Source organism: Dermacentor andersoni, chromosome 2 (genome assembly GCF_023375885.2).
Source record: "Dermacentor andersoni chromosome 2, qqDerAnde1_hic_scaffold, whole genome shotgun sequence".
In the NCBI taxonomy this organism is placed as follows: Eukaryota; Metazoa; Arthropoda; class Arachnida; order Ixodida; family Ixodidae; genus Dermacentor; species Dermacentor andersoni.
Window position 1 is genome coordinate 202115732 of NC_092815.1, and position 25907 is coordinate 202141638.

The 25907-nt window shown below is 47.0% G+C and overlaps 1 protein-coding gene across 7 annotated transcripts in view; it reads right to left on the reverse strand.

Moving 5' to 3' along the window:
• Positions 1-25907, reverse strand: part of Nipped-A (Transcription-associated protein Nipped-A) — a 361163-nt gene that overhangs the window by 86369 nt on the left and 248887 nt on the right. For all 7 annotated transcript variants that reach the window (XM_055075904.1, XM_055075900.1, XM_055075899.1 and 4 more), the window contains 5 exons: positions 25038-25298; positions 21109-21252; positions 20227-20597; positions 13628-13763; positions 2106-2297 (listed from right to left, as the gene is read on the reverse strand). In XM_055075904.1, coding sequence (XP_054931879.1) covers positions 2106-2297; positions 13628-13763; positions 20227-20597; positions 21109-21252; positions 25038-25298 — 1104 coding nt within the window. The remainder of the gene's footprint in view (positions 1-2105; positions 2298-13627; positions 13764-20226; positions 20598-21108; positions 21253-25037; positions 25299-25907) is intronic.

Consider the following 25907-nt stretch of genomic DNA (forward strand, 5'->3'; position numbering starts at 1 on the left):
ATGCAGATGCGCAGTCGGTCGCTGCAAATCTGTGTGACCGCTGCATTGAGGCTTCATTCTATTACACTCCATTTAGTTATACAAACACTATAAGAACGTATTTCACATAGTTTGCTCTCAGCGTTTACCTACCTTTCACGCAAGAAGCCGGTTCGGGAGACTCCATCGCGGCGACCGCGCACAGTGGCGTTCACTGTACGTAATCGTTAAGAGATAGCGTCTGTAAACGATTCTGTGCTTTCAGTTTGCCCAAGATTATTATTTAGACAATAAAAAACTTCTCTCGTTTCGAAAGTCCGTACAGAAATGTCCGGGAGAGCTCGTGCGTGGTGTTTTCAGTGAGCGCTGACAGCAAAACCTATGAGGAACGCGCCACGTGATCCCTCATAATACGCCAGCGAGGCGCTTCCGATAGATGGCGACTCCGTAACTCCTCGCCGCCAATAGCTTCTTCCATGTGCTGTGGTACTTGTGCTTAAGCAATGCCTCCTTTGGCTTAGGTTAGTGCACAGTCTGTCTTCCTGTTTTCTGGGTTTGCTCTATCAGCATGGAAGTGCCAACACCAAAGACATGCTGAGTTCATCACGATGTAGCAATTAAAAGGCAAGCGATCCCGTGTGCGGAGACAGACGAAAATCAAGTCGCGTCACGGGTGTTCAGAGTTCCCGAAACTTGTGTGCGGGACTGGCACAAACAGGAGAGGTATTCTACACCGGCGGCTGCTGCATACAGCGCGGCCGCGTGGCCTCTATCTTGAAAGCGATCAGCGACGGAGACAAGAGTCCACGCATCTAGGCGCACTGCCCTGTTCGCTTTGAAGCAAGAGGCTGCACAAAGGTTAATTCCCTCACTCCTGCTACTGCACTTTCTCCCCTCCAGCAGTCTGATAAAAAGTTTCCGCGGTCATTGAGTGAGACAGATTCATGGTTGCTTGTGTGCGCGTAACACTATGCTTGTTAATTTCGTTAGTAAGGGAATGTTTAAAAGTTTATATGGCCGGTAAAACTACATTTACATTACGTATAGCTGTCTACTAATTTGCTTTCATAATTGATGCTTTGCTTTTGGGCAAAACTGTGACTTTATTTATCGCAACTTTAGTGCAATCGGAGCAAATCATTGTTTTTTCCAAATGAGAAAGTTGTACTTCTGTATGAAAGAATGACGTGCATGGTACTGTAAAGAACTTTTCTTGTTTTATGTCTCGGAAAATGGGTAAGCATTACAATCGAGGGCGCGTTAGAATTGAGTAAATACGGTAATGGGATTCATTACATATCGCTTTCAATGCAATGCTGTACGGACCGCGGCGGCTACTTCAATTATCCAAAATTTCGGATTAATCAGTTGCTAATTAACGAGGTTTTACTGTATAACAATATCTTGGTCATAACGACAATACAACTTAACAGTATCAAATCTTGCGTTAGAGCTACAAGAACAAAAAAAGATAACATATAAAGTTAGGCATTCATACAACAAAGTCAGTAAAATTGGCAATTTGCTTCGTTATAATGAAATTTCATTATATTAAAATTAGACCATTTATGCAAGTAAGTACAGTCGCCGATGGACTTTTTTTACACGACAGGGGCCGTAATATTTTCTGGTTAATTGGGCAATTGGAAAAAGTAAATTTTAATAAGAAAAACAATCCATTTTATTAAATTTGGGAGTCGGTGACGAAATATATGGTTTCATGCCATGTCGACAACATCTCCACATCGGATATAGGAAATAAAGCCAGCCACTCTTTCGCATCCACTCCACCCCTGCGACTGATAGTGTCACCCACAGTGGGACGATGCTATCGTGAAAAGCGCTGGCAATGGGGAGTGAATGCTTCGTCTGCCTCTCACTTCAATGTGTCACCAAGACTCAAGATTACGCAACCTCTAACACTAGAATGCGCGGGAAGACAGTGCACTTGAGGCCACACCATTTTCTCACTGTGGGGGCGGAGTGGACGGGAAACCATGACAGGCTTTGCTTCGTACCGTATCTTTAGTTGCTAAATGTCTAATTCAAACAAAATGGTATTTTTTTTCTCATTGAGATTCGTTACTTCTGATTGCCTGTTAACCCTTACAATTTTACGAACTTACCTGCAGCAAAGGAATGTGCACGTGGGACACGACGTGGGGAAGCCGGCGCCACTCGCGGATGCACTGCCCCGTGATGACCTCGACAACACGCTCTACGAGTGACAGGTGCTGCTCCTCGGGGTGACAGATGGCGATGTAGCCACGGTAGAGATTTACCCGCCACGCCTGCTCCTTTGGGCAGCTAAGCTCCACCTGCAAGTCACATGAGCTGGTCAGATTGGGCCACAAGTAATCTTACACCACGTATGTTTCTTCCACAGCAATCATTCACTGAATGACGTCTAGCACAGTACAAAAGCCTCTCTTGGAGAACTTCAATTACTTCTGTTCTGTGTGAACTGAGAGCCCGTTTGCACAGCTCCTCGCAAAAAAATATTCATTCATTCGTTCTTTCATATTTTATTCGCTTTCTGCAGGAAAAGAAATATGCACAAATTGTTTAGATAAATAGCCAAAGCTAAGTAGGGAGCTTAAATACCACATGTGTCTACATGGAACAGGCTCACGCATCAGCGTGAAATTCGCTCCGCATGAGTGACGTCCAAACGTGCACCCTGTTCCTTGTGAACAATCTTGCTGTGTAGGAAAAGCAGAGCAGCGTTAATTGGCAAACGGCATTAACTGACATTTTTTTCAATTAAAGATATTCATCTCGTGCGTGATCATCGGTGATGCCACGTCAACCAAATGTGCAACCCATTCCTCGTGAACAATCTTGCTGTGCGTGAAATGGGGAGCAGCTGTAATTGGCGAATGACACAATCTTTAATTTTTCCCAATAACAAACATTTTACACTGAGACAAATGTAGACAAATGTACAGCTTGATTTATTCATTAATATTCATCCAGCGATGCTCAAGGGACGAGCCGCCGCGAGAACGACGACGAAGTGGGTCTGTGCCCTTGGTGCAAGTGAATGTCAGCCTGGCGTTCTGGCTACAGTCCAGTGTAAATAGCCTGTAAATAGCCTCTTTCGTCTGTGTCTTTCTACACGTAACATTCTGGTGGAGGTCAGCGATCCCCGTCCTCACTACGGAACTCCGAAGTGGTCGGCACACCGAGCTTGTCACCATGCCTCCCGGTGACGTGCCCACCTCTGCAACGACTTCGGCTGGTCCGACTGCTCCAATCGTCACGGTTGCCTAACATCGCAACCCTGGTGTGTTCTCTGGCCTGGAGGGACAGGACGTTGACGAATGGATCAAGCTATATGAACATGCCAGCGCTAATAACAGTTGGGACCCAACCATTATGCTCGCCAATGTCATCTTTTATCTTGGCGGCACCCCATGTGTGTGGTACCAGACGCATGACGACGAGATAAGCAGTTGGGACATTTTCAAAGAAAAGCTACGGGAACTGTTCGGCGACCCCATTGGCCGCAAGGTTGCCGCAAGAAAGGCTCTTGCGTCTCGTGCTCAGACATCTGCAGAGCCGTACGTTTCATACACCTTTGACGTCTTGGCTCTATGCCGCAAAGCTGACGATGCTATGTCTGAATCAGATAAAGTGTCACATGTTCTAAAAGGCATCACCGACGACGCTTTCAATTTGCTTGTTTTCTGCAACGTCTCGAGAATCGACGCCATCATTAAGGGGGGACGCGGGTCTTGAAACGGCAACAAATCACAAAAAAGTCGATTTTCGGAAAAGTGCATTTTCGCTATGTTTATACATTCAAGAATCCCTCCGCGAAATCTAGAAGCTAAATGTAATCGAAAAATAATAAAAAATCGTGATTAAAGGGGCCGGGGTGAACGCGAAATCGGCCAATATTTGGTAAAAAATGTTCAAACTTCGCGCCGTCACCACTAGCGAACGCGGTGGCCGATGGCCACCATCTTGCACTTTTTTTGAAGCTGCTTTCTTTGTGCGTATTTTGCGCCAGTTCAAAATGGCGTTGGTGAAGGGAAACCGACGATCGCGTCATTTCTGAAGGATGCGTCCGTGCCGCCGATTGGCCAAAGCGCGCACACCCCCCGCGCGCCTCGAACCTATTGGTCCGGCGCTCTTTGGCGTGCGCTCGATCGCTCTCGCGTTTCATTACGTTTGTTTATCTCTGGTTTCAGCGCCGCTGTCTATGTTGTCTACGTTTGTTCAGCCGCTTGCTTCGCGACGACGTTTGATAAGGTGTTCATTTCGCTGCCCGGATGGCTGGAAAAGATCGTCGTCTCAAGGCTACTACGCGTCAAGCGGCTGTGGAATGCGCGACGGAAGGCGGCTAGGCCTGTCATACTCGCGGAGTTGCCGGTTGCTGGTCTGCCTGGACATTCTACCGGATCGAGTTCCGAGCTGCAAACCGGCACGTCTGGCGTCAACACTTTATCCGCCCACGCCATGTGTATTGGCACACATCATGCAGGTACCGTTTCCTTCGCGACTGAAGAAAGTAGCGAGTGCGCAGCGAGCGCCGGAAAACGTGCCTGGCGTCGCAGTCTGCAATGAAACGAAAGTTCAAGCTGCTGGGTGTCGACACGAAAGAGGACGTCAACGACAGCGGAAGCGAATTTGCAGTCGTGGATTTATCCGTCGTACAAGAGTTCCTTGGACTCGTGCTGTGTCCAGGTGCGGCTAGAAAGTGGTGATGCTTTCAAGGACCCCGCCAAGGAGTACGGGCTCTCAGCAAAGGGAGAGCCTGAACCTAGGCACCACTACAACTTGCCAGAACATGTGGCAGAAGCAATGCTGCCTGTATATACACGGCAATCTGAAAAAACCCTGCTCCAGAGATACCAGCGAGGCAAGACACAGAATTTGAATGAGAGCCTTCACTCAGTGATTTGGAGTGTCTCAAAGGAACAGCCTGCATCTCTCTTTGCCGTGCAAGCTGCTGTTGAGGAAGCTGTCCTACACTTCAACACTGGGAACCTGCTTGTGTCCACCGCAATTCTACGGCAGCTACGCATGAATATTCCTGGCACTGCATCTCAGCGAGCAAAGGAGAAAGACGGCCATCGAAGTGCTAACTCCAGCAAGAAGCGAGAAGCCTCTTTCAGTGCAAGAAGCTGGCCAAAAAGAGGCATAAAGATCAGATGCATCCAGTTTATGCCCCTGGTGAATTTCCTCGAGATTTTATTGGTATGTTCTCAATAAAGATGTTGCAGAATGTTTTTCCTTGATTTCTCAAAACAACAATTCTGACAGACTTCCAATTTTGGAGGTAAAATAGGTTCTGTCCTATTTCAGCTATCAACATAATTTTTTTTTTTGCCAGAAAGAGAAATGTATGCAGTAAGCAATATGCACCTTTTCAAAGCAGTACTCTTCTCAAAAAGCTTTTGAAGTGAGTCACATGCTTGTCATGTCAAGATGGCATTTTTTTCTCACAACTTTGATGAGCTCTAACTCTTGCTCAGATTAGCCTAGAACATTGATTACTGTATTTACTCGCATAATGATCGCACTTTTTTGTCAGAAAAAATTGACGCAAATTCAGGGGTGCGATCATTACGCGGGTTAAATTTCCCGCGAAAAAAAAATATTTTTTTTCTTCCCCCGTTTGCTGCGGGATGCGGGTGCAGGACACCAAAACAAAAATGGCGGCCGGCTGAGCAAGCCGAAAGCGCCGAACGCGATTTCTTTTTTCTTTTCGTGAGTACATTACATGCATTGAAACAGTTTTTTCCGTATCAGTAATGAATAATATCGTTAATATCGGTAAGTTTGCGGCAATAACGTAGCCATGTCCACTTTGAGGGGGCAGAAACAGATGGGTGCGCTTAGCTGCCAGTGACATAGAAACACATGGCGGGCATGCTGCGGAAGCTGCGGCATCTGTCTTCACTACTATTCTAATACCGCACATTTGCGCTAAGGGTGGGTAAATATCTTAGCTGTGTTACAAGCGTTGGTGTATGAGTAAGGTACACTTTTAATGTATCAGTGTAAACGTGGCTACTATCTATCGTTGCCACTCGCGATTTGTTGCTTGACCACGAGTGCAAATGAGAAGAATCGAAAGGCGCCTTTTTTGTTATTGACCACAACCATTATAAAGCCTACACATAATAAAGGAAAGTTTGGTTGTGCCTCTTTTTGCCATGGAAGTGCGGAAAGTGATGAAAGTAATGAGATGAGGCATCTACTTAAGAGTGTTTGGTGCGTGCAGACCGCCTGGTTCGTCTTGAATAGTCGTTCGCGTAGCATTCAACAGATGGTAAGCGCAATCATTATCAATCATTATTAGCTAGACTTGGCACACGACATATCGCTGCGGCAAGTTCAGGGTGCGATCATTACGCGGGAAATAAATAAAATCGAATTTTGACGACAAAATTCAGGGGTGCGATCATTACGCGAGTGCGATCATTATGCGAGTAAACACAGTAATACCTTATGGCACTCCCTGGACATTCTAGATAGTCTTTATACTGAAATTATTCTGTTAAGGTTCTCTGTTTAGATGCTAATTTTCCACCAAACAAAGGACCCAGCTTATACAATGATTTTAGAGTATATCAGAAACTACTTATCCTATGGCAAAATTAATAATATTTTTAGAATCTGCATATTAAAAGACACAAAGTGTGAAAATTTCGTTTAGACTGTCCACAAATAAAAAAGTAGTATTTCAAGTGTAGCCTCCCCCCTTAAAGAATGCTGTTGCAGTCAATCCGCCTTTTGCGAAGCCGAACTGCGCATGCTCAGCGCCCTAGCGGCAAAGGACCAAAGCAATTTAGCCAGGCGCACAGGGTGCACGGCCAGACTCAACTCTCTCCTCCAAATGAGTAGAGTCTGGCCGTGGCAGGCGCTGCACTTGTCAGTTGAATAGGGCACAAGCTGTGTCCATGGGCTGTGTGCCGTGCCCGAATGGGCACGGTACATATTCGTGTCCGGCCATTCTACACGAAGTTTATCCCGACGTATATTGTGACGACGCCTGCACGTCCTGTGGGCGGGCCTCCATTCTAGCACACATGCTCTGGGAGTGTGGGTTGAGATAAACCAAATTCAGGAAAGAGAAGTGGGACTAGCTCTTGCATAGCCCCGCTCCAGACGAGCAAATCCTGGCTGTCCGGCGTGCTCGCGACCAGGCCAGTGGGCTAGAACTGCCGGTCCCGACGTGGGACTAGCCGGTGCGCGACGAGTTCCTGGACACTCCAATAAAGTTATTTCACTCAGTTGTCAGCCTCGCCATTCTCGTTGCTGCGCCCATGGAACGCCTTTCAAACATTATTGCCATTGAAATTTGGCGGGATGCCAATGTCTTGTGTTGCTTACGGCTGCACCTCCCGTCACCATCCATCCAAGCAGCAAAATGCGTTTTTTTCCGATTTCCGTCGGTAAAACACAATCGACAGCGCTGTGAAGCCTGGATTAGGACCGTGAAGCGGCAAGATGTGCAAGGGCATCTATGGCAGCACTTTGCGACAAGTATGTATTGGCATATGTAGTTTATCTCTCCGTTTTTGTCATTACTGACTCATATGAATAATCTCGAAAAGGATGCAAATGTATGTTTGAGCTAGCGAAACAAACAATCTCTGAGCTTGCGCGAGCCGGCTGAGTGAAACGCGAAGTGCGTGTGTGTATTTTTTTTCTTTTTTGCTATCGGCTCTGTGCGGCCGCTGCTAGAATGCCCTCATTTAGCAACTTCACAGCGTGCACAGTTACATATTTATAAACGCTCAGTGAACGCTCGTGAACTCGGTGTAGTTTATGAGGGTACCGGGCCGATGCCAGGTGGCGTAGAGTCGCAGGCACGAGACGGTAGGCAACGGTGTGTGGCTGTGAGGGAGAACATGGAAGGCGTGTGTGCACGGTCGGCATGCTGGGAGCGCGCGACAATGAAGTGAGTGAGTGAAGTAATCGGCGGAGCAAGCCGCGTGCGGTGCAGCGGGACGGAACGCAGACTTCATGTGTGCACGTGCGCCGAGGATTTCTCGAAATAAGAAATTTACTTGACAAGTGGGGGCTCGTTCGACCGGACCTAACGTGGAGGACCAAGAATCGTCTAGTGCCACCCAGCCAGTTGCGCAGCCTCTCCTGCCTTCTTCGATCGTCCAAGGACTGTTGGCTTCGACCTCTGTAGCCACAATGGAAAGGGAGAGACTCGCGGCTGATATAGCTCAAATTCTGTACACCACACTGCTCAACGACACAATTAGGCCTGACGAGACAACTGGCATGGCACATCAAAGATGCGCCCGTCCCACTGCCGAACTTCAGTGACCACCAGGACCGACACTCGCCGCAAGACTTTCTGGAGAAGTACTCGGAGTATTGCGGTATTGCGGGTATCTTCCCTGACCGCTGTTTGCAGTTGCTTCCAGCAGCGTTGGAAGGGTCAGCCAAACAATGGTGGCGCTTCTCAGGGGGCGCACAACGACTGGCAGTCCTTCGCGTCCGAATTTACGGTGGAGTTTACCACCGTTGACTACAAGTTTAAACTAAAAGCAGAGCTAGATCAATGCACTCAGCATCCGGCAGAAAACCTCAAGCAGTTCATACACATCATTGCCGAATACTATGACCGTATAGCGGAGCCTGTTTCAGGTGCCGAAAAGGTGGAACGCGTGCGGAGACAAATGCATCTGACATTCCAAGACCTAACAGCCAGCATGAGCTTTGCAAACCTGCAAGAAATGGCGATAGCGGCCGCCCTATCATGGAACGCGCTTGGCATCACGTGCGCTACGCGCCACTGCCGTGTATTGCACAAGCAGCAGCTGATTTGGCCTTCACCTATTCATCTCCGCACACCACTGCAACGCCCAACCAAGCCCACCGGCCCAGCAATGAGAGTGGCAGCTACAGCCTGTGGCAGTTTTGGCTTCCGAGTGTCCGCGGTCAACGACGCTTCACGCTGGAGCCCCGAAGTGGAACACCTCACCTGTGCCATTCGCTCGCGTGCCGAACACATGGGACAACTACACTTCGGAGATGACAGCAATAAGGAAGATAGCGATGTAGAATGAGCTCGGTATGTTCATATTGAATAAATGCTGTCTTCCCTTTATGAACGCTGTCCTCACTTTTTTGTTTGGCCTACATTAGAGGTAAGTTTTTCTTTTTTATTCTGGCTTCAGACTTTTGGGGATCGGCTTAGAATCAAGGCCGGCCAAGATTTGAGTAAATACGGTACGCACCACTTCAAACGGGAGACCAACAAACAAGATGGCGACCATGACGTGTTTGCAGTGCACATGATTGCTTCCGGAGTTTGGTTGTATTTATAAATAATTATGGCGGTGCCTATGCAATCGTAATGTGGAGATATATTACCGTATTTACACGATTGTAAGTCGACCTGTCTTTCTAAATTTGAAAATCTGAAGTGGGGGGGGGTTGACTTACAATCGAAACCAAAACATGGCACCACCAAAAAAGCGAGGCCAACGAGATATCAGGGGAGCTACAACGTAGTTACAATCTTAAATTTGCCCTATGGCCTTACCCGTAGTTTTCGCTATCCTGTGCGTATGTTCGCTTTTTGGAAGGGTTTTTCAACATTTTTTAGAGTTTTAGAGTGCACGCAACACTTATGGGGGGTGTCGATAGTCTATGGAAGTGCCGCTGTTCCATTCACAGTGGCACCCCCAGAACGGCGGTGCTTGCAGGGAGTATCAATACTCTATGGAAGAGCAGACGCCGCTCACGTGTTTCTATTTCCCTGTAGCTCAGTCGTCATGAGTGCTCCAGGCCCACTAAGCATTCGGCCCTCTTCACAGCAGCGTTCAAGAAGGCTGCCATCCTTTACGCCAAAAAATGCGCAGCGGGGTGCAAGTTCGATGTTTCTGAACAGGTGGTGTGAGAGCGGGGAGTGCAGCGAAGCAAAATTTTCACTTTCAATTTCCGGAGCTAGGCCAAGCTTGCGGGGTACGTCCCTGAAACGCATGATCGGTCTCTGCCAGTGAAGTGCGACATGGTCTTGAAACAAGCCCAGATCTTCACCTTTTAAGGACCTGCTCCGCCGTGAGTATGAGTGGCTCGTGGCAGAAGACTGCGAACTTATGCCAACTGGACCTGTCAAAAGAGCCTCCCTGATGGCTGCGTGTAGCTGGGTGCATTCGGCGTGGGCTGCTGTTCCACAAGATGTCATAGTGCAGTCGTTTGCCAAATTTGGAATTTCGCTGGATGACAACGCGCTGTGGGACAGTAGCAGCGATGACGATGGCAGCACTAGTGAGGATGATGGCACAAGCGAAGACGAGTAGTCCAGTGACCATGCCAGCTACTAATAAATTTTCGTTATGGAATGCGCCCTCGAGTATGCTCTTTCTTTTTTTTTTTTTTCCTCTCACGCGATATGGGGAGGTCGACTTACATTCGAGTCGACTTACAATTGTGTAAATACGGTACGCAATTTAATTGCAAAGCAAATGCAATTGAACCCATTTTGGCCTTGTGCAAGTAGGTAATATGCAGGGTTACGCTTTGGCAAATTTCATTGATGTGGGATTGCAGTTCAGCGACATATCGTTGCCAAGACGTACAAATTACAGTGAATCCTACGGCCATTTGACTGGGATACAAAAATATTTTTTCGTCATGAGAACTTTGTTGTCAAGGGATTTCTTTGTCGTGGGTTTCGAATGTATTGGAATTCGACCATTTAGGCCAGTAAGTACCATCACCAATGGGTATTTATTAAATGAAAGAGACCGCAAGCTTTTCCAGATTATCGGGCAATCAGACAAGGCAAATTTTAATGGAGGAGACTTATTTGTCAGGTTTAGATGTACTATTAGAAGCAATTCACAGAATTGTGTTCTCATTTTTCGTTGTTGAGTTACAGAGTTGTAAACTTGATAAGTTTCGTTTTTTAATATGTTGCGATATTTGCCAATTTTTAATAAAAAATTGACGACCTAACGCAATAATTAGAAAGCAACAGTCACTAGATTTCAAGTTTTTCTTTTGAATGCAACAAATCTCGTCAAATTTGGTGCAGTGGTTGCAGAGAAGAACGAATTCTCCTTTTACATGTATTTAGACACGAGCACCTGAGCTAAAGCTTCCTCTTAAAGGCTTCACCTACGCCACAAGACTGTGAGGACACAGAGGAGCTCAACTCAGTACTGTGGAATGAGTTTACTGAGAAGCTCCCCGTCAACACTGCGGTGACCTTCGATGATTACATTGACAGCGACAGCATGGCGGCTACATTTGCGGAGCTCAGCAACGAAGACCTCGTGAATAAAGTGCGTGAGCAAGAAGATTGCAGTAGTGATGAAGACGATGCCGACACTGGATCAACACATGAAGAGGAAGAGACTGTTTCCAGCTCGGATATTTTAGTTTTTCTAGAAAAAACGCTATCATTACTGGGGTGCTGTAAAGATGGCCCCAATGACGTTTAGAGGAAGGTCGAGGATGTGGAGGCGTTCATCCTGCAGCTCTTGCTGTCTACTCACCAGAAGAAGATTACAGACTTCTTCAAGCAATAAATTGTAGTTAAACTGTGCCCAGCGTCCTTGTTTATTATTTACGTACGAACACGCGCATCTGCTGCAAAGGTATGTAATTTTCTTTGTTGTGTTACATTACTGACATGAAAATATTGGTTTTTCAGTACTACGATAATTCACATTAACAAATTAAATTTGGCGGTCCCGCGAAGTTCATTGTAACGAGATTCTACTGTACTTGGGATATCATAACTTCTTTTTTCTAGTAAGATAAATAGATGTGGTGTGTCGAGAAGTAAATTTTTGTATAATACTTTTTCGAGACAATTTTGAAAAGTAACGTAACCTCTTGTTCTAGTATCAAGGCGGGCATTCTTTATGAATAAGTATGACAACTTATAACTTCGCTTCCAAATGGCCTAAAACAATAGCTTATACCTTACGATGCATTATGAACATTCAGAATTGATCCTATGTGCTGCACTTTACTGTGCAAGGTGGTGTTAATTAGCTAATTAGGCTTTAAATGAAAGAGATTTAGATGTCATGTCGCTTTAGATGTCATAAAAAGTATTTATCCTAGGAAAAATCAATTGCATTTTTCGAATCGGCTGGTAAGAATACATTAACTGTGCAAATTTCATCCAAATTGTTTAAAAAATAAAAAATAAATATTAGAAGTGTATCGTCCCCCCTTAATGAAATATGTCGCAACAATAGGGTAAAGCTGTATATCCCTGTTGTTACTGCCATCCACAGTGATCGAAAATACTTGATATTTTAGGGCATCCTGCAAACGAGTCTCCACAATGGCAGCCATTTCCCGAACAATTGGCATCATCTTTGTTCATCCACAGGCCTAGCGTTTCGCTTCTTCACACTTGAGGAACATCTTCCGGAAAAGCGGTCCGGCATGATCGCCGACCCTCAGCAGAATGCCGTGTTCAACTAAAAACGGCGTGAAGAGGCATTCTGCACGAATCACACCGAAGTCATCGCTGCGTACAAAACTTGCTAGGCTTAGCTGGCTGTCAACGGCTCGCACATACCTCCGATGCTTTTTTAAAGCGATGTGGACCTTGATGTCAGACTTGCCGCCATGCGAGATGTTCACATCAAACGCACACGTGGTACAGAATCCGAACTTCTCCCCTTTCTTCGACGGCACGAAGAACGGACATTCTGCTGTGTACGATTTCAAAAGCACTTGGAAATAGTGTCGGGGCTTCGAGCCCGCCATTGCAATGCGAAGCAGCTACAGGCTGGAGTCTCACACAAAAGGCAAGGCCAACACTGCAGTGACTGAAGCTAACTGAAGTCCAAACCTGTGCGGTCGCGCGAACAAAGGCAACAGCATGGCAACAGGCTTGCGAAGGTGCTGGAGGCGCTATCGCACTATTGAGCTTTGGATATAGATTCGTGACCCCCCTAGTAGACGACAGAAGTCACTACAACCTTGCAGCTGCTGATGATGATACCACGCATACGTATTGCCCTCTCGTGGTGGCGCAAGTTACCAGGGTGTAGTTTTACTACATATTCACGTTTTGTTTTTGTTTTTTCCGCAAATGTTTTCCGTAAAATTTCAAGCAAAATTTGTATAATTGTAAGACTGTTCGAAATTCATATATGTTACGGAAAATTCGGAAGAGTTGGCAGGTATGCCTAATTGGACCAATCAAGTTTTTTACCTTGGTGACATCATTTGGTCCATTCGATTCGCATGCACTTTTTGAACTAGTTCACAAGGTGCAGCATGTTGCCATTCATCTCCTTCAGCGCAGCCTTCGTGCAGGACAAGTTAACAGCATTCCCTGCGCTCGTTAGGAAGTGCATAGTTTTTGCACTAGGTGTTGTGTCAGTTCCGCACAAGCGAAATCTGACACTGAACTCACGGCGAGAACTAGTTTCCGAAGTGCAGGATGAACTGAACGGACCTCCCAGTCACAATGTGCATAGACAGGCCGGGAAAAACCAGGAAAGAAGTGTGCACTGGTTTTTTACTTATCAGGGGCAGTTTGGGGCCGTTTAATGAGTGTTCAGTGCTACAGAGTAACGCCTATCATTCCGGAGACTGGAGGGCAAAACAATATCACCTGCACAACTGAATGAACAAGCTTTTATACCTTGCCCCTGAATCAAGTTTCGTGTGGCGAGCACTATGTGCTCACCTGGGAGAGGGCCTCCTTCATGAGGGGCCAGTTGGGAACGCGCCAGGCACTCTCCAGCACCAGGTGCGGGTTGGCACAGCTCTTGGAGCTGCCATACTCGAGCAGCAGTTCCCACTGGTTCAACTCCTTGCAGCACCTGCCAGAAAATAAATTGAGAAATAAATGAGACATTGTGCAAAACTGTGAGTGACCCCAGGGGTTGCTTCCGGACGTGGTGCAATCGGACAATCAAAAGTCCAGCAGAGGCATTGACGTCCCATTAGAACAATACAGTCTAACCTCAATATAATAAACACGGATATAACAAGTTATTGAATATAACAACGTAGATCTACAATGTTTCTAACCAATATTAGCCTGAAAGAAATGCAGTCTACACTCGTTACAACAGACCCGCGTACAACAGACTTTCAGATATAATGGACCATATTTCAGCCTTAGTTTGTTTTACCTATTTTATTAATGCAACGAATTAACGCGCTCAAATGGACTAATGAGTACAGCTAACAAAATCAGCAGCAATTTGTTTCAAAATTAGGTGTATAAAATATATTTTTGCCGTGTTGACATGGCTTGACAACGGACTTGCGGGGGTCAGCCGACAATCACGGCTCAATATCACGCACGCGAGGGAGGAAGGCGGGGCGGAAACGCAAGCGAGGCACGGGGGGGGGGGGGGCTCTACTCCAGCAGCTGCTGCTTACAGTGCAGTCGCCATATCTTGAAAGCTATCTGCGATATGGATGAAGTGCTTGCCCCGCGCAGGCGCCATATATTGAAAATGATCTGTATTCGCGCTCGCGTGGGCCTCGTCTTCAAAGCAATCTGCAATGTGGACAAAGTGCGCCCAGTGCCAGTAGCTTTGTAAACGCTGTGCTTTTGACATTTAGTTTGCGTTGAAGCGAGAGACAGCACGAAGATCAATTTGCTTGCTGCTGCTGCTCCTGCACTTATCTTGCTTAATTTGCTATCGCAATCTATGCTTTACCCTTCGAGTGAAACTGCGACTTTTTTTTTTTTTTTTTTTTACTTTCGACGTTTGTCACTCACTCTTTGCAATCAAGTTAGACATCGCGACACAAGCTTTGCAAGTGTAGTGTGCCGGATATTACGAACTGCGGCTAAAATGGGCATTTTTTGTCGGATTGTCAGGGTCCGCTGTAACGAGAGTCGACTGTACATGCTTATAACAAATATTGGATGCAACAGGATGTAACGAAAACGTCAGATGTGGCTCTGTTATAGCAAGACTGAGCCGTACTGTGGCAGTACAAATTATGGTATAAACACAATTGCAAAGAAATGTCTCGGCCTCCAGTGATTTCGAGCAAAAAGAAGTCGTAGGTCTCAGACTCCTCAATATGTCTAGAGAATACAGACTGATATTGGGAAGAAATGCCCGATAGTCTTGGAAACAGGTGCTACCTGAACACTGCAAAGGGGCTTCTTCAAAATTTGACAAAGCATGTAGCTTGCATGGCGTAGCATAAATGCACAAGGTGTAGAATTAAAATTAAATCAGATTCTGGGGTTCTATGTGCCATCACAACGTCATTATGAGGTATGCCAGGGTGAGGGGCTATGGATTAATTTTGACGATCTGGAGTTCTTTAATGTGCACCTAAATCTCACAAGTACATGCACGTTTCTGCATTTCAGCCCAACTGAAATCTCGCCGCTGTGGCTGGAATTGAACTTGTGGCCTCGAGATCAGAAGCACAACGCCATAGTTACTCAGCTACTGCAGTGAATATGCACAAGGCGTTTGTATAGACCTCGTGTGCTTTCATGGTGGCACTACTGCTCCGGCGCAGTCACATGCAATAAATTTTGGTGTTTCAGCTGGGCCACTCCACGCACGCAGACTGAATGGCGACGTAGCTGGAGCAACGCCGCCCACATTCTGTGCTGCAAAAGAACTTCCTGCACAGTATAGTGGAATTCCACAACAAGAAAAAGAAGTTCGAAAACAATTCAGTCTCCAATTGAAGTAGATCAAAAACAATGTCTTCTTGAATGAATCGGGGGTGATAATGGGGCAGAGTCACTGTCAACAACACTCTACAGAGTCACCACTCGGGTGAGGAGAGTAGGAGGAGCGTTGGACTGCTTAAATTTTTTTTTACTGCAGTACCTTCGGGATTGGCCTACATTTTGATGCATAATGATGTGTTAATGAACTTATAATTTTTTTTCTGGGGTCTTACTTGCCAAAAGTACGATCTGATTAAGGCAGATTTAAAAGATAGATCCGCGAAATAAGCTGTTGGCGGCAGCTTGACAATATGCAAACGAGATTGGAGTGTGCTGAACTGAATGATGATGAAATAATTGAGCAAGTTCTCCCACCGTCAAACAGTGACTCTAACTCGAATGACGATGATGTGCCATGTGCTCCAGAGCCTTCACATGCGGATCCGACTCGAGCCTTTACAGTTCTTGCATCAGCGTTGTGGGGAGCACCCGCCCCCATTTCCTCCCGCGTACTCGCGTCGTCCCGTTCGCACGTGGCGGACAGGTTGGGCCGGCGTAGACAAGGGAGAGAGGCACTACGCGCCCTCCCTTTCTCCATCGCTCTTGTGACGCGCGTACCCCTCTCCCCCCACGCGGCTCACGCGAAAGGGAAACGTATCCGGTGGGCGAGGAGGACTTCCCCTCGCAAAAAGGTAAAAAGGCATAAAAGCACGCCACCGGGAGAGACTCTCTCTTGGGACGCCGGACACCTGCCACCTGGACGAAAGCACCTGCCGCAACCCGTGAGTGATCTCGTTTGTCTGACCCACCCAGGCAACTAGGCAAGCCTATTTACTACAATTACTGAGAGGACATCCCTCTGCGAGGGTTCGTTATGGTTAATAGCAATAAATGTTATTACCGTTGACGACGCTGGTTGCCTTATTCGGTCGAACCCGGCGTAGCCGCGATTACCGCGCTACGGGTTGGGAGTACCACGAAGCGACTGCGTGGGGCTAGATCCGGAGCGCGCCTTCAGCCCTAGCCGCACACAGAGTGGAACCCCCACAGCGTGCAGAGACAGCAGAAAAATGGCAGAAATACAGGCATACTCGGTTGCACGTACGTGGAAGTGCGTGCAGCAATGAATCGACCACTTCTTCCTTGCACAGTGGCCTTAAAAGATAAATAAAATTATATTTTTTTGGATACATTTGTTGTTTTTTTTCGGACATTTGATAGTTCGGATTTATTAACGTTCCCAGCAGAGTCCGAATTATCGGCCGACTGTAATGTGATCATGCCTGATACCAATTTCGGGATGACATGAATTCCTCAAGGACTGGCCCAAGTCCATTAACTTACAACGTGCTAGATTTTGGGTGTTGCGAACAGCTTTTGTGCTGCAGTGGATGGTACAAATAACTGAGCCACCACGTGATACCCGGCGCAGTAGGCAAGCAGGTCCCGAGTGACTCAAAGCTGGCTTGGCATAGTGCAAGGCATTGGTGTGCCAGTAGCACCAGGCCCCGGCTGTTGTCAGGTTGGCAGAGTTGCTGTGACGATGCACCAGCCACACTCCTGCTGCCGGGGCGACTCCACCCCTATGCTTCTCCCCTCCCTCCCACAACATATTAGGCCTGTGCAAATACCGAAAAGTAGATTTCGAATTGGATCAAGAAAAAAAGAAAAGCTGAATATCTAATCAAATATGTAATATCGGAAAATCTTTTAACAAAATTTAATGTTTAAAATCTTTTGCAAAAAAATACAGTGGTGAACGTGCTCAAGAGTCTCCTGGCATTGCATGAGAAGAATGTAGCAAGCTTTCCAAAGTGCGCCGTAGCTTTGGAAGATGCCGGCAATAGTTTTTTTACCCGTGCCAAGAGCCGATGAAGGCTCCCACCGTGACTGCGGAATGGGCTCTGCAGATGCAAGTGGTCCTGGCAGCAGCCGGCGTATGTGCGGCATTCCAGCACGATTACTGCAGCCCAATGATTTGGTGAAAGTGAAGAAGGCTCAAGAAAAACGGCAAGACTTTGCTTCAACACCGACTACCAAGTGAAAATCAGGGTTTCTCGCTCACGCCACTGGAGCCACAGCTGGCTCGGATGCAATGGAAGCGCGCTTCGTTGTCGTAAGCCTAGATTCTATGAATGCTCTGCCGTCTTGCATAAAGCCAAAGTTGCATGGTAGCAGTGTGGCAGCGGGCAAAGGTGAATGTGACTGCGGTCTTGCCACAGAGACAGCCAGCTTGTGCGCTATCTGTGGTGATGTTGCGTCGGCGCGGAGCTCCCTGCGCGTGAGCCACAGCTAAATGTGCAACCCGTTCCTCGTGAACACTCTCTCACCGGTAATCGGCAAATGACACAATTTTTTTTTTTTTTTCGATAAACGCTTCAGACTGCGGCATACATACTGGAACATGCACTAGGGGCATACTAGCCTTTACAACTGGTAACACGTGAATACTTCATTATATCCCGGAATAAAACAAACTTTTCACACAGCTTGCATCGTTGCATCAAGACCTAGGACAGCTACAGCTGCAACGTTTTTTCCCATATGGAGATAAATGCATAAAGCTTGAAGGGCTATAAGCAGATTTTTGTGTTTTTCCGTACAGCTTTCTTCGTTTGCTGCTGTTCTTGTTCCCTAGTATCCATATCGTAAATGCTCAACTGTAATGAGCTGCTAAATTGCCAATTGTTGTTGAATTTGAAAACTACATGCAGCCCTTCACTTCTTAAATATTCTGCTGTCTACTCATGAATTATTATTGGTTACTTCCCAATATTTTTTGCCTAATTTCTCCACGAACAGCAGTAGCGGACTTTTATTTATCTCCATAATTATTCAAACACAAAAAAATAAGCGAATTTGTTAAATCAGCTCCAAAATTGAATAAGACTGTCATTTAAAGGAATCGACAACCTATTTTTAGGGACAGCTTTTATGGCACAATCTAAAGCTTACCCTTAATAGTGCTTACACCTGTACTGGTTATTTCCAAAAGCGAGTGGACATGTTGTGTGGGATTCTCACCCGTGCTCTGGGGACAAAGGAACGACAACACAGTAGTGCAAACAATCACAAGGGCATTTATTGCACCTTTCATAGATCAATGCCTGCTAGGCTAGCAGGCATTGATCTATGAAAGGTGCAATGAACATGTGAACATGTTGACACATGTACACGGACATGTACGACGGACAAGGTGCGCCTTGTCCGTCGTACATGTTCCTTTTTTACTCCTCTTCTGTCTTCGTAGCGCTTCGTAGTGTCTTCAAGTATGCAAAGAGGAAGAGCCTTCTCCTTTCTGTGCCCAAGTAACCCCGCTGTTAGGTGGCATTAGCAGAGCCACACTCGCGCCATCTCTAGCGATGCACTTCAACCACACCAACTGCCGCGGGCATCAAGCCAGGCGGCAAAGCCGGATTACAGGAGATGGGAGCTATGCGGGAAAACAGCATATCAGGGGACGCGTGAGAGTCTCGCATCCCCACAGTTGTAAGCAGAATTTTTCGCTCTGAGCAGCCAAAAAAAAGAAATGAGTCCCTCCTCCAGCTATGCTGAGAAGCGAGAGCAATGCCGATAGCTGTACGCACTGTATGTGCAAGTGAAAGTGAGCAAGCCGATGATTGCGGCTCAAACTTGCACGTGCAACGGAGGAAAGCGGGGAGGTAGTGCACCACTGCCTGTTGATACGGCCGATAAAAGTACTCTCTTTACTTCATACAGCTCTCTACTAATTTGCTATCGCAATCGATGCTTCATCTCTCTGGCAAATTTCTTTCCTTTTTCATGTTACATCTTGGAGGCTATGCTCCTTGCAAGGTGCTCTGCCGAAAAGCGGTACCAGGTAATGTCTATAACACGGTGGCCGGGACGTTTATCGGCGCTCGCAGTACCAAAAAACATAGCCTTTGAGATTTGTGGCTATTACTCTAAGGAAAGCATCGCTGGGATACAGGTTTGGGCGCCACCTATGCGTATGGTGGAACATCGGACTATATAGCGCCTTAACCGAGTGTTTTTTTTTCTCTGATTTTCATTAGTTCTAATTTTGTATCATTTGAATTTTCATAGCATCTCCCCGGAATTTGAATTAATGAGCTTTTACTGTACCATGATTTCTATGCACCAAAGTTACTGATAGCTGTGTCCTTCTTGTTATGCAATGCTATGAGACTCCAGAGCATGTGCAGCACAAATTTCTTGCCCAAAATTTGTAAGCATTCAATTTTGTGAAATATGTTTTGATATTCGATATTCAATATTCAGCCTTCCTTTCCCGATTTGATTCGATATGTGATTAGAATTTTACTATCCGGTATTTGTGCACCCCTACAATATACTACTAGTTTATCAAGCTGCCCCTTGCTTCATGTCCAAAGCTGTTTAGCACTTGTTGCACATTTTGAATTTGTTGCATTACAGAGCGATATAATTATGAGTTGCACTCTTAAGACATTAAGGCTTCGTAGAGTGATTACTGCATCAATGGCTACACAGCAAATATTAAAAACGAGTAAAATAATTTCGTGTAAGTACAGCTCTCGAGAGCGGTTTCCATCCAATCTGCATCCACTACCATGGGGCACGAGACCAAGGTCCAAGTAATGTCACAGCCGACAACGACCTACCTGAGCCAATGCTCTTCCCAGAGGCGGCACTCGCTCTGAAGCATGCCCGCTGCTTCGTGCCGGGGCGCGCGGGCCATGGCTGCCTCCAGGGCCGCCTGTGCCTGCTCAAAGCAGCCCTGCTGCTCCAGTGCCAGGGCCAGGGGGGTCTCGGGGTGGCGCGCCCGGCGCTGCCACAGGCCCCCCAGGAGGTCCTCCTCACGCAGCAAGGAGTACAGCTCGGCCAGGGCGTCCTCCGCGGCAGACCCGGCCTCTTCGGTGGCGCCTCGCACCCCGCTGCTGCACGAAGCACCGCTACCACCTCGCCCCGTCAGGGCTGCCTGCTCCAGCAGCAGGCAGGCACGATGCCACAGGTTGTGCGAGCGGCCCAAGTACTGCATGGCATGGCAAATGTTGCAAGACATGCGTCGCTGACACACAGCAAGATTTTCCATTAGTCAGTTTACGTTCGTATTTTACATTCGTCCTGGCCCAGCGACGAAACACGAGACCAATGGCTTTCCCAAAGGCAATGATCGTCCCAAGGTTTGGGCCCCAAATCAGGGCGAATTTCTCTTCAATTGTGAAGCTTTCTTTCTGAAAAAGCCATATGGTTTTCCTTCGTAGTTTCATGCTACAGTCTGGTAGATGACAATTTTCACTTTCGAGAATTGAACCATTTGTTCTCATCGTCCTCGTTCAAGTCCTCATCTTAAGTAGACGGCGCAAGAATTAACTATGAATGGCCACCAACTAGCCCAATACATTGCTCTCTTTAATTTTCTTCCACCCGACGGCCTGCAGAGTACCAATTCTCTAAATGGTGCTTTAGTTCCCCGCTATAAATGCACCGGGCAATGCAAAAGTCCTGGCAGCTGCCAGGTGCATTCCTGTGGGGCCGCCCACCTTGATGAGTGCTGGCTTGATGGCCACTGGCGGACTGCACTGAGCCAGGGCCTCGACGAAGGCGCCAATGGCATTCGGGTGGCAGTCCTTCTGCACCACGTGGCTTCCACTGCAGAGGAATGGCACCAGCTCTCCGGCCAGCACCTGCATGTGGGTGCAAGCACAAGCGTTCATGTAGAAGATGACACACATAACCCAACCTGTTGACAACAGGTTGGGTTACCTGTGGGAGGGTTACCTGTAACCAAACACAGGTAACCCTCCCTTACTGTCATGCGGGATGCCAACTGAAGGCGGTGAGAACGAGGGAGGCATAGAACGCGTGTTAAAAAAGCGGACACCGATCACAATACTTCATAAAAGGAAAAGACGTTCCGGCTCCCGTGTGGGAGCCGAAACATCTTTCTCTTTTATAAGCTTTTGTGGTCAGCGTTCGCTTTAAACTGTCGTCATGTATATTCCTGACCTGACGGGTTTCCGTCCAATTCCTGATTTCATAGCACATGTGGATCAGAAACTGCGAAAATTTTCCTTACATTTTTTATATTAATGCTACACAGTTAGGAAAAAGGCAGGAATGCAATGGCAAGTGTTTCTTGGGGGACACAAGTGCGCATGGAAGCAACTCTTTGCCATTTCATACCATGTCCTTTGTATCCCTGCCTTCACTTTGTTCGGGCGCCTTCCATGCTACAACACTTCTCCACCCTGCTTGAGTGGAGCATTTCATTCGCAAGATGCAAGTGATACCCACATCTGTGAAGGGTCAACTGTATTTCTCCAGCAACTCACACAAAAAGAGGGAGTAGGTGTTGGTGAGAAAGTGTTTTGTACACGTGGTCAGTCAGATCCGTCTCCTAATTCCCCTCGCCATTTCTGCCATGAGCTGTCTCCTTGGACATGCTCAATGTTGCTGGCCCCTCTTTTTCACACCAGCACTGCACGTAAGCAAGCGTGGAGGGATGAAGGGCACATGCTTCACACTTTTTTGAGAGGAGTCTGTGCTGCATTCTTGACTAGTCAGTGACTACAGTTAAAGGGACACTAAAGGCAAATACTGAGTCGCCGTGGACTGTTGAAATACCATTCCAGAAACATCGCAGCGCTTTTTTCGGGACAAGAAAGGACTTAATTTATGAGAAACTTGCGTATGAAGGGTCCGCATGCCTTTAGTGCAATTCAAATACAGTTAAACCTTGACATAACGAACTTAAATATAACGAAATTCTCTATATAACGAAGTATTCAACTTTTCATAACCTCTTGTCCATAGAACACCATGTATTTAGAACCTCAATATAACGAAATTTCACTGCGGCCGCAGAGGTATGCTGAGACAATAAATGGAAACTTCCACGGATGCAGATGGTCAAATGATTGAATTACAAGCAGTTGTCGACAATTGCACCTCTGGAATCACGCAGGGCGTGACAAGAGCAACTGCCAAAGTGGAGCCGCATCATGTTCCGTATAAAGTTCAAGTACGATCAGATCCGATTGCATCCCGCGCACCATGTGCTTTAGACGTGAGTTAAAGTGTGTGAGGGTGAGACAAGAAAGATAGTGGCTTCGCGAGTGCCACCTTCCCACGCGATCAAAGGGAAAGAGGGGCACGGGAGCAAGTTGCAGTAACGCGATCAGTAATTTGTGAGGGGGCGGAGTGGGGAATTTGGCGCACGTCTCAGCCGTGGCTGTGCATAGCTGCAAGCACGTCTAAGTGCATACACAGCCACCCACTCTGCTTTAAAGGTAATCTGCCACGTATGCATAGACTGGGCGTGCAGAGACAGCGCGCACCATGTAAGCTGTTTACCCCACGTTTACTATTGCATAATTTTGAGATTTAGAGATCTGTTGGAGCGAGAGGCTAACGAAGCATTCGCTCCCTGCTGCCATGGCTTTTCCTCATAGCGTCGACCCAATGAGTGCGACGCTATCAGCCGCAGGGGCGGAGTGCACGTGAAAGCATGGCTGGCTTCACTTAATACGTATGATCGAGAAGATATTGTCAACGTACGTGGCATGAAATAGTATTATTCGTCACTGAATCCCAAATTTGTCAAGAAGAATAGCTTTCTCATTCAAATTTTCTTTTTTGATTGCCCGATAATTAGAAAAATTCTGCAGCCCTTTTCTGTGTAAGAAAAATCAATCGGCGACTGTACTTATTCACAGAAAAGGTCAAACTTCAATACAACGAAATTTCGATATAATGAAGCAAATTGCCGATTTTACAGACTTTGCTATATTGAGGTTTAACTGTATCCCATACCCGAGCAAGGAGTGGTGACATTGCGTAAGCCATCACTTTCAATGAGTAAAACGGTGCCCGACAAATGGTGCTACGGTTTTCTACGTAAAACGCAAATGCCAAGCCATGGAAAAATCGATTCAAGACAGAGTATTGGATTCGCCGCTGCAGCTGCTCTAGGTCAAGTGGTGTGGACGTGGCATTCGCTGCTACTTTCAGTTTGTGGGAGTTCTACGAGCCAGCAGAACCTGGGCAGCACAATACAATAACGAAGCTACCGAAACGCAAAAGCGTAGGCAGTGTAGAGTGGACAAAACGAAACCTTTCGACCTGCTGCGTCGTTGTGAAGGGGTAACATTAATAAATTACCGTATTTATTCGAATCTAGGCCAGCCCCGATTCTACGCCGACCCCCTATTGCTCGAAGCCAGAAAAAATTTAAAAACTTACCTCGAATGTAGGCTGAACAAAAGAAGTCAGGACAGCGTTCACAAAATGATAACAGCATTTATTTAGTATGAACATGCCGAGCTCACTCTACGTCATCACCACCGTTAGCATCGTCCCTGTGGCCCAGACCACACATACGCTTGCAGACGCGTGCACGCTCACATTTGCGTGCCCATGCATGCACAGGCAGTGCGGCATCGCAAGCGTCAAAACGCGGCGCGATCTCGGTTAACAGCTCCTCTCTATTATTGCGCACTTATCTTCCTTATCGCTGTCATCTCCTCGTTGCAGCACATGCAAAAGCGTCTCCCGGTGCGCCTTCCAACGACGGACGTTTTTCTCATCGATGCTGAAGTCCCGCCTGGCTTACCATGCCTCTACAGCCAGCACAACTTTTCGGCTGAAAGCGGCACTATAGTGTGCCATTGCGATAACACCACGCTGCACGCCAATACCATAGAACCAGCTCCGACACGACACAGGTCAAAGCGACGAAATCGCTTGTCTACTTCAGTTGGATACTGGCCCGGCTAGTAGAAGCTGCGATACCGACTTTTCTAGATGGCGCTAGCTATGGACCATATTTATCATCAGTTAAAACAGGTGCATTTTTTAAAATCCTCTAATATAAGCTGACCCTAGATCTTGTTTATGATCATTTGGAAAAAACTATCGGCCTAGATTTGAATAAATATGGTACTTTTTTTAAATATCAAATACAATTGTAGTTTTCTTTTGTCTTATGATTCAATACAGTCACTTTTTATAACGTATGGTTGAGTATAGTGACAGAATTATAATAAGGAGTGCCTTCATCATTGGGTTAGTACTCGTATGTCCCGGTAGAGCTGCCAATCGTGTCCTGCACTTAATTCTATCTCTCGATTACTAAAGCTCTGTTCACTTTAATATTGACGCCTTAGATGTTCTCGACCACTAACCTATCACTTTAGCTTGACTTAATATTTAGCTTTAGTGTCCCTTTAATGCTCTCCTTCCAAGTGGTTCATTTCACCGCCCCCTCCCCCCCTTATTGAAGAGGCAGTGCCACATTCAGTACTGCATGCTTAAAAAATTGCCTTCCCGAGCTACCACACTGTTGCCTTTCCCCATCCCAACCTGGTCTCTTCTGCCATGTTTAATATGTTGCAAGTCTTGTCCTAAACACTGCAGCCTTCCAGCGGCAGACAGCAAGTTGAATCGGGTCAACAGGAAGTGGTGGACTCACGCTCTGCTGCCGGTCGCTGAGCACCTTCCAGAGGCGGGGCATCAGCTGCAGCCACATGTGATGGGCGAGCGACGTGTCCAGGTGGCACAGCTGCACAGTGGCATTTAGGAAGGCCCCCAGGCGCAGCTCGCGCAAGCCTTCCAGGAAGCGGCCCTGTCGCTGCACCAGCTGCTGCAGGTTCTGCCGCGCACGGCCAGCAACGCTCCCTTCCAGCAGAGAACGCTCCTCGGCCGTCGACGGAAGCTCGATGTCAATCTCCTCCTGCAGGGGAAGCAACCGTGACGTGTGATGTGGCAATCTGTGAAAAAAATCTGGTCTCGGAACACAACAGCTACATGAGCATGAAAACGAGAAGAATGCAGTTTTGCAAGACTTCATTAACTGGGATTTTACACCCACCATTACGTGGCTTACACCCACCACTCAGTGGCTGCATTTTGACGGCAGCGAAGTGCAAACACGCTCCAGTTCTGTGCTCCAGGTGCACAGAACTACTGCAGCCTGCGCTACTGCATCCCTCGGCACAATGCTCGGGATGGAGGAGGAAAATGTGCTCCAAGGGCTCAATTTCGACCAGAAATACTGTACAACTGCATTAATTTGACTCCGGTTTATACGGTTTTTCAGTTCGTTCGATCGCAACCGAAGGTCCCGACCAGCACTCATAAATTTTTATGGGTCCAAACTTTTGTTATCTTGTTCCTACAATTGGTCATTGCCAGATAATTAAACTTCACCAATCAGCGTGCACACGCCCAACACCTATGGTGACCCCGAAAGCAAGCCATTTACTGGCAGGGACAGTAAATGGGTTGCTATTGAGAGGCTAGGGGTTAGGGGACAGTGAACGCATTGAACAAACATTATTTT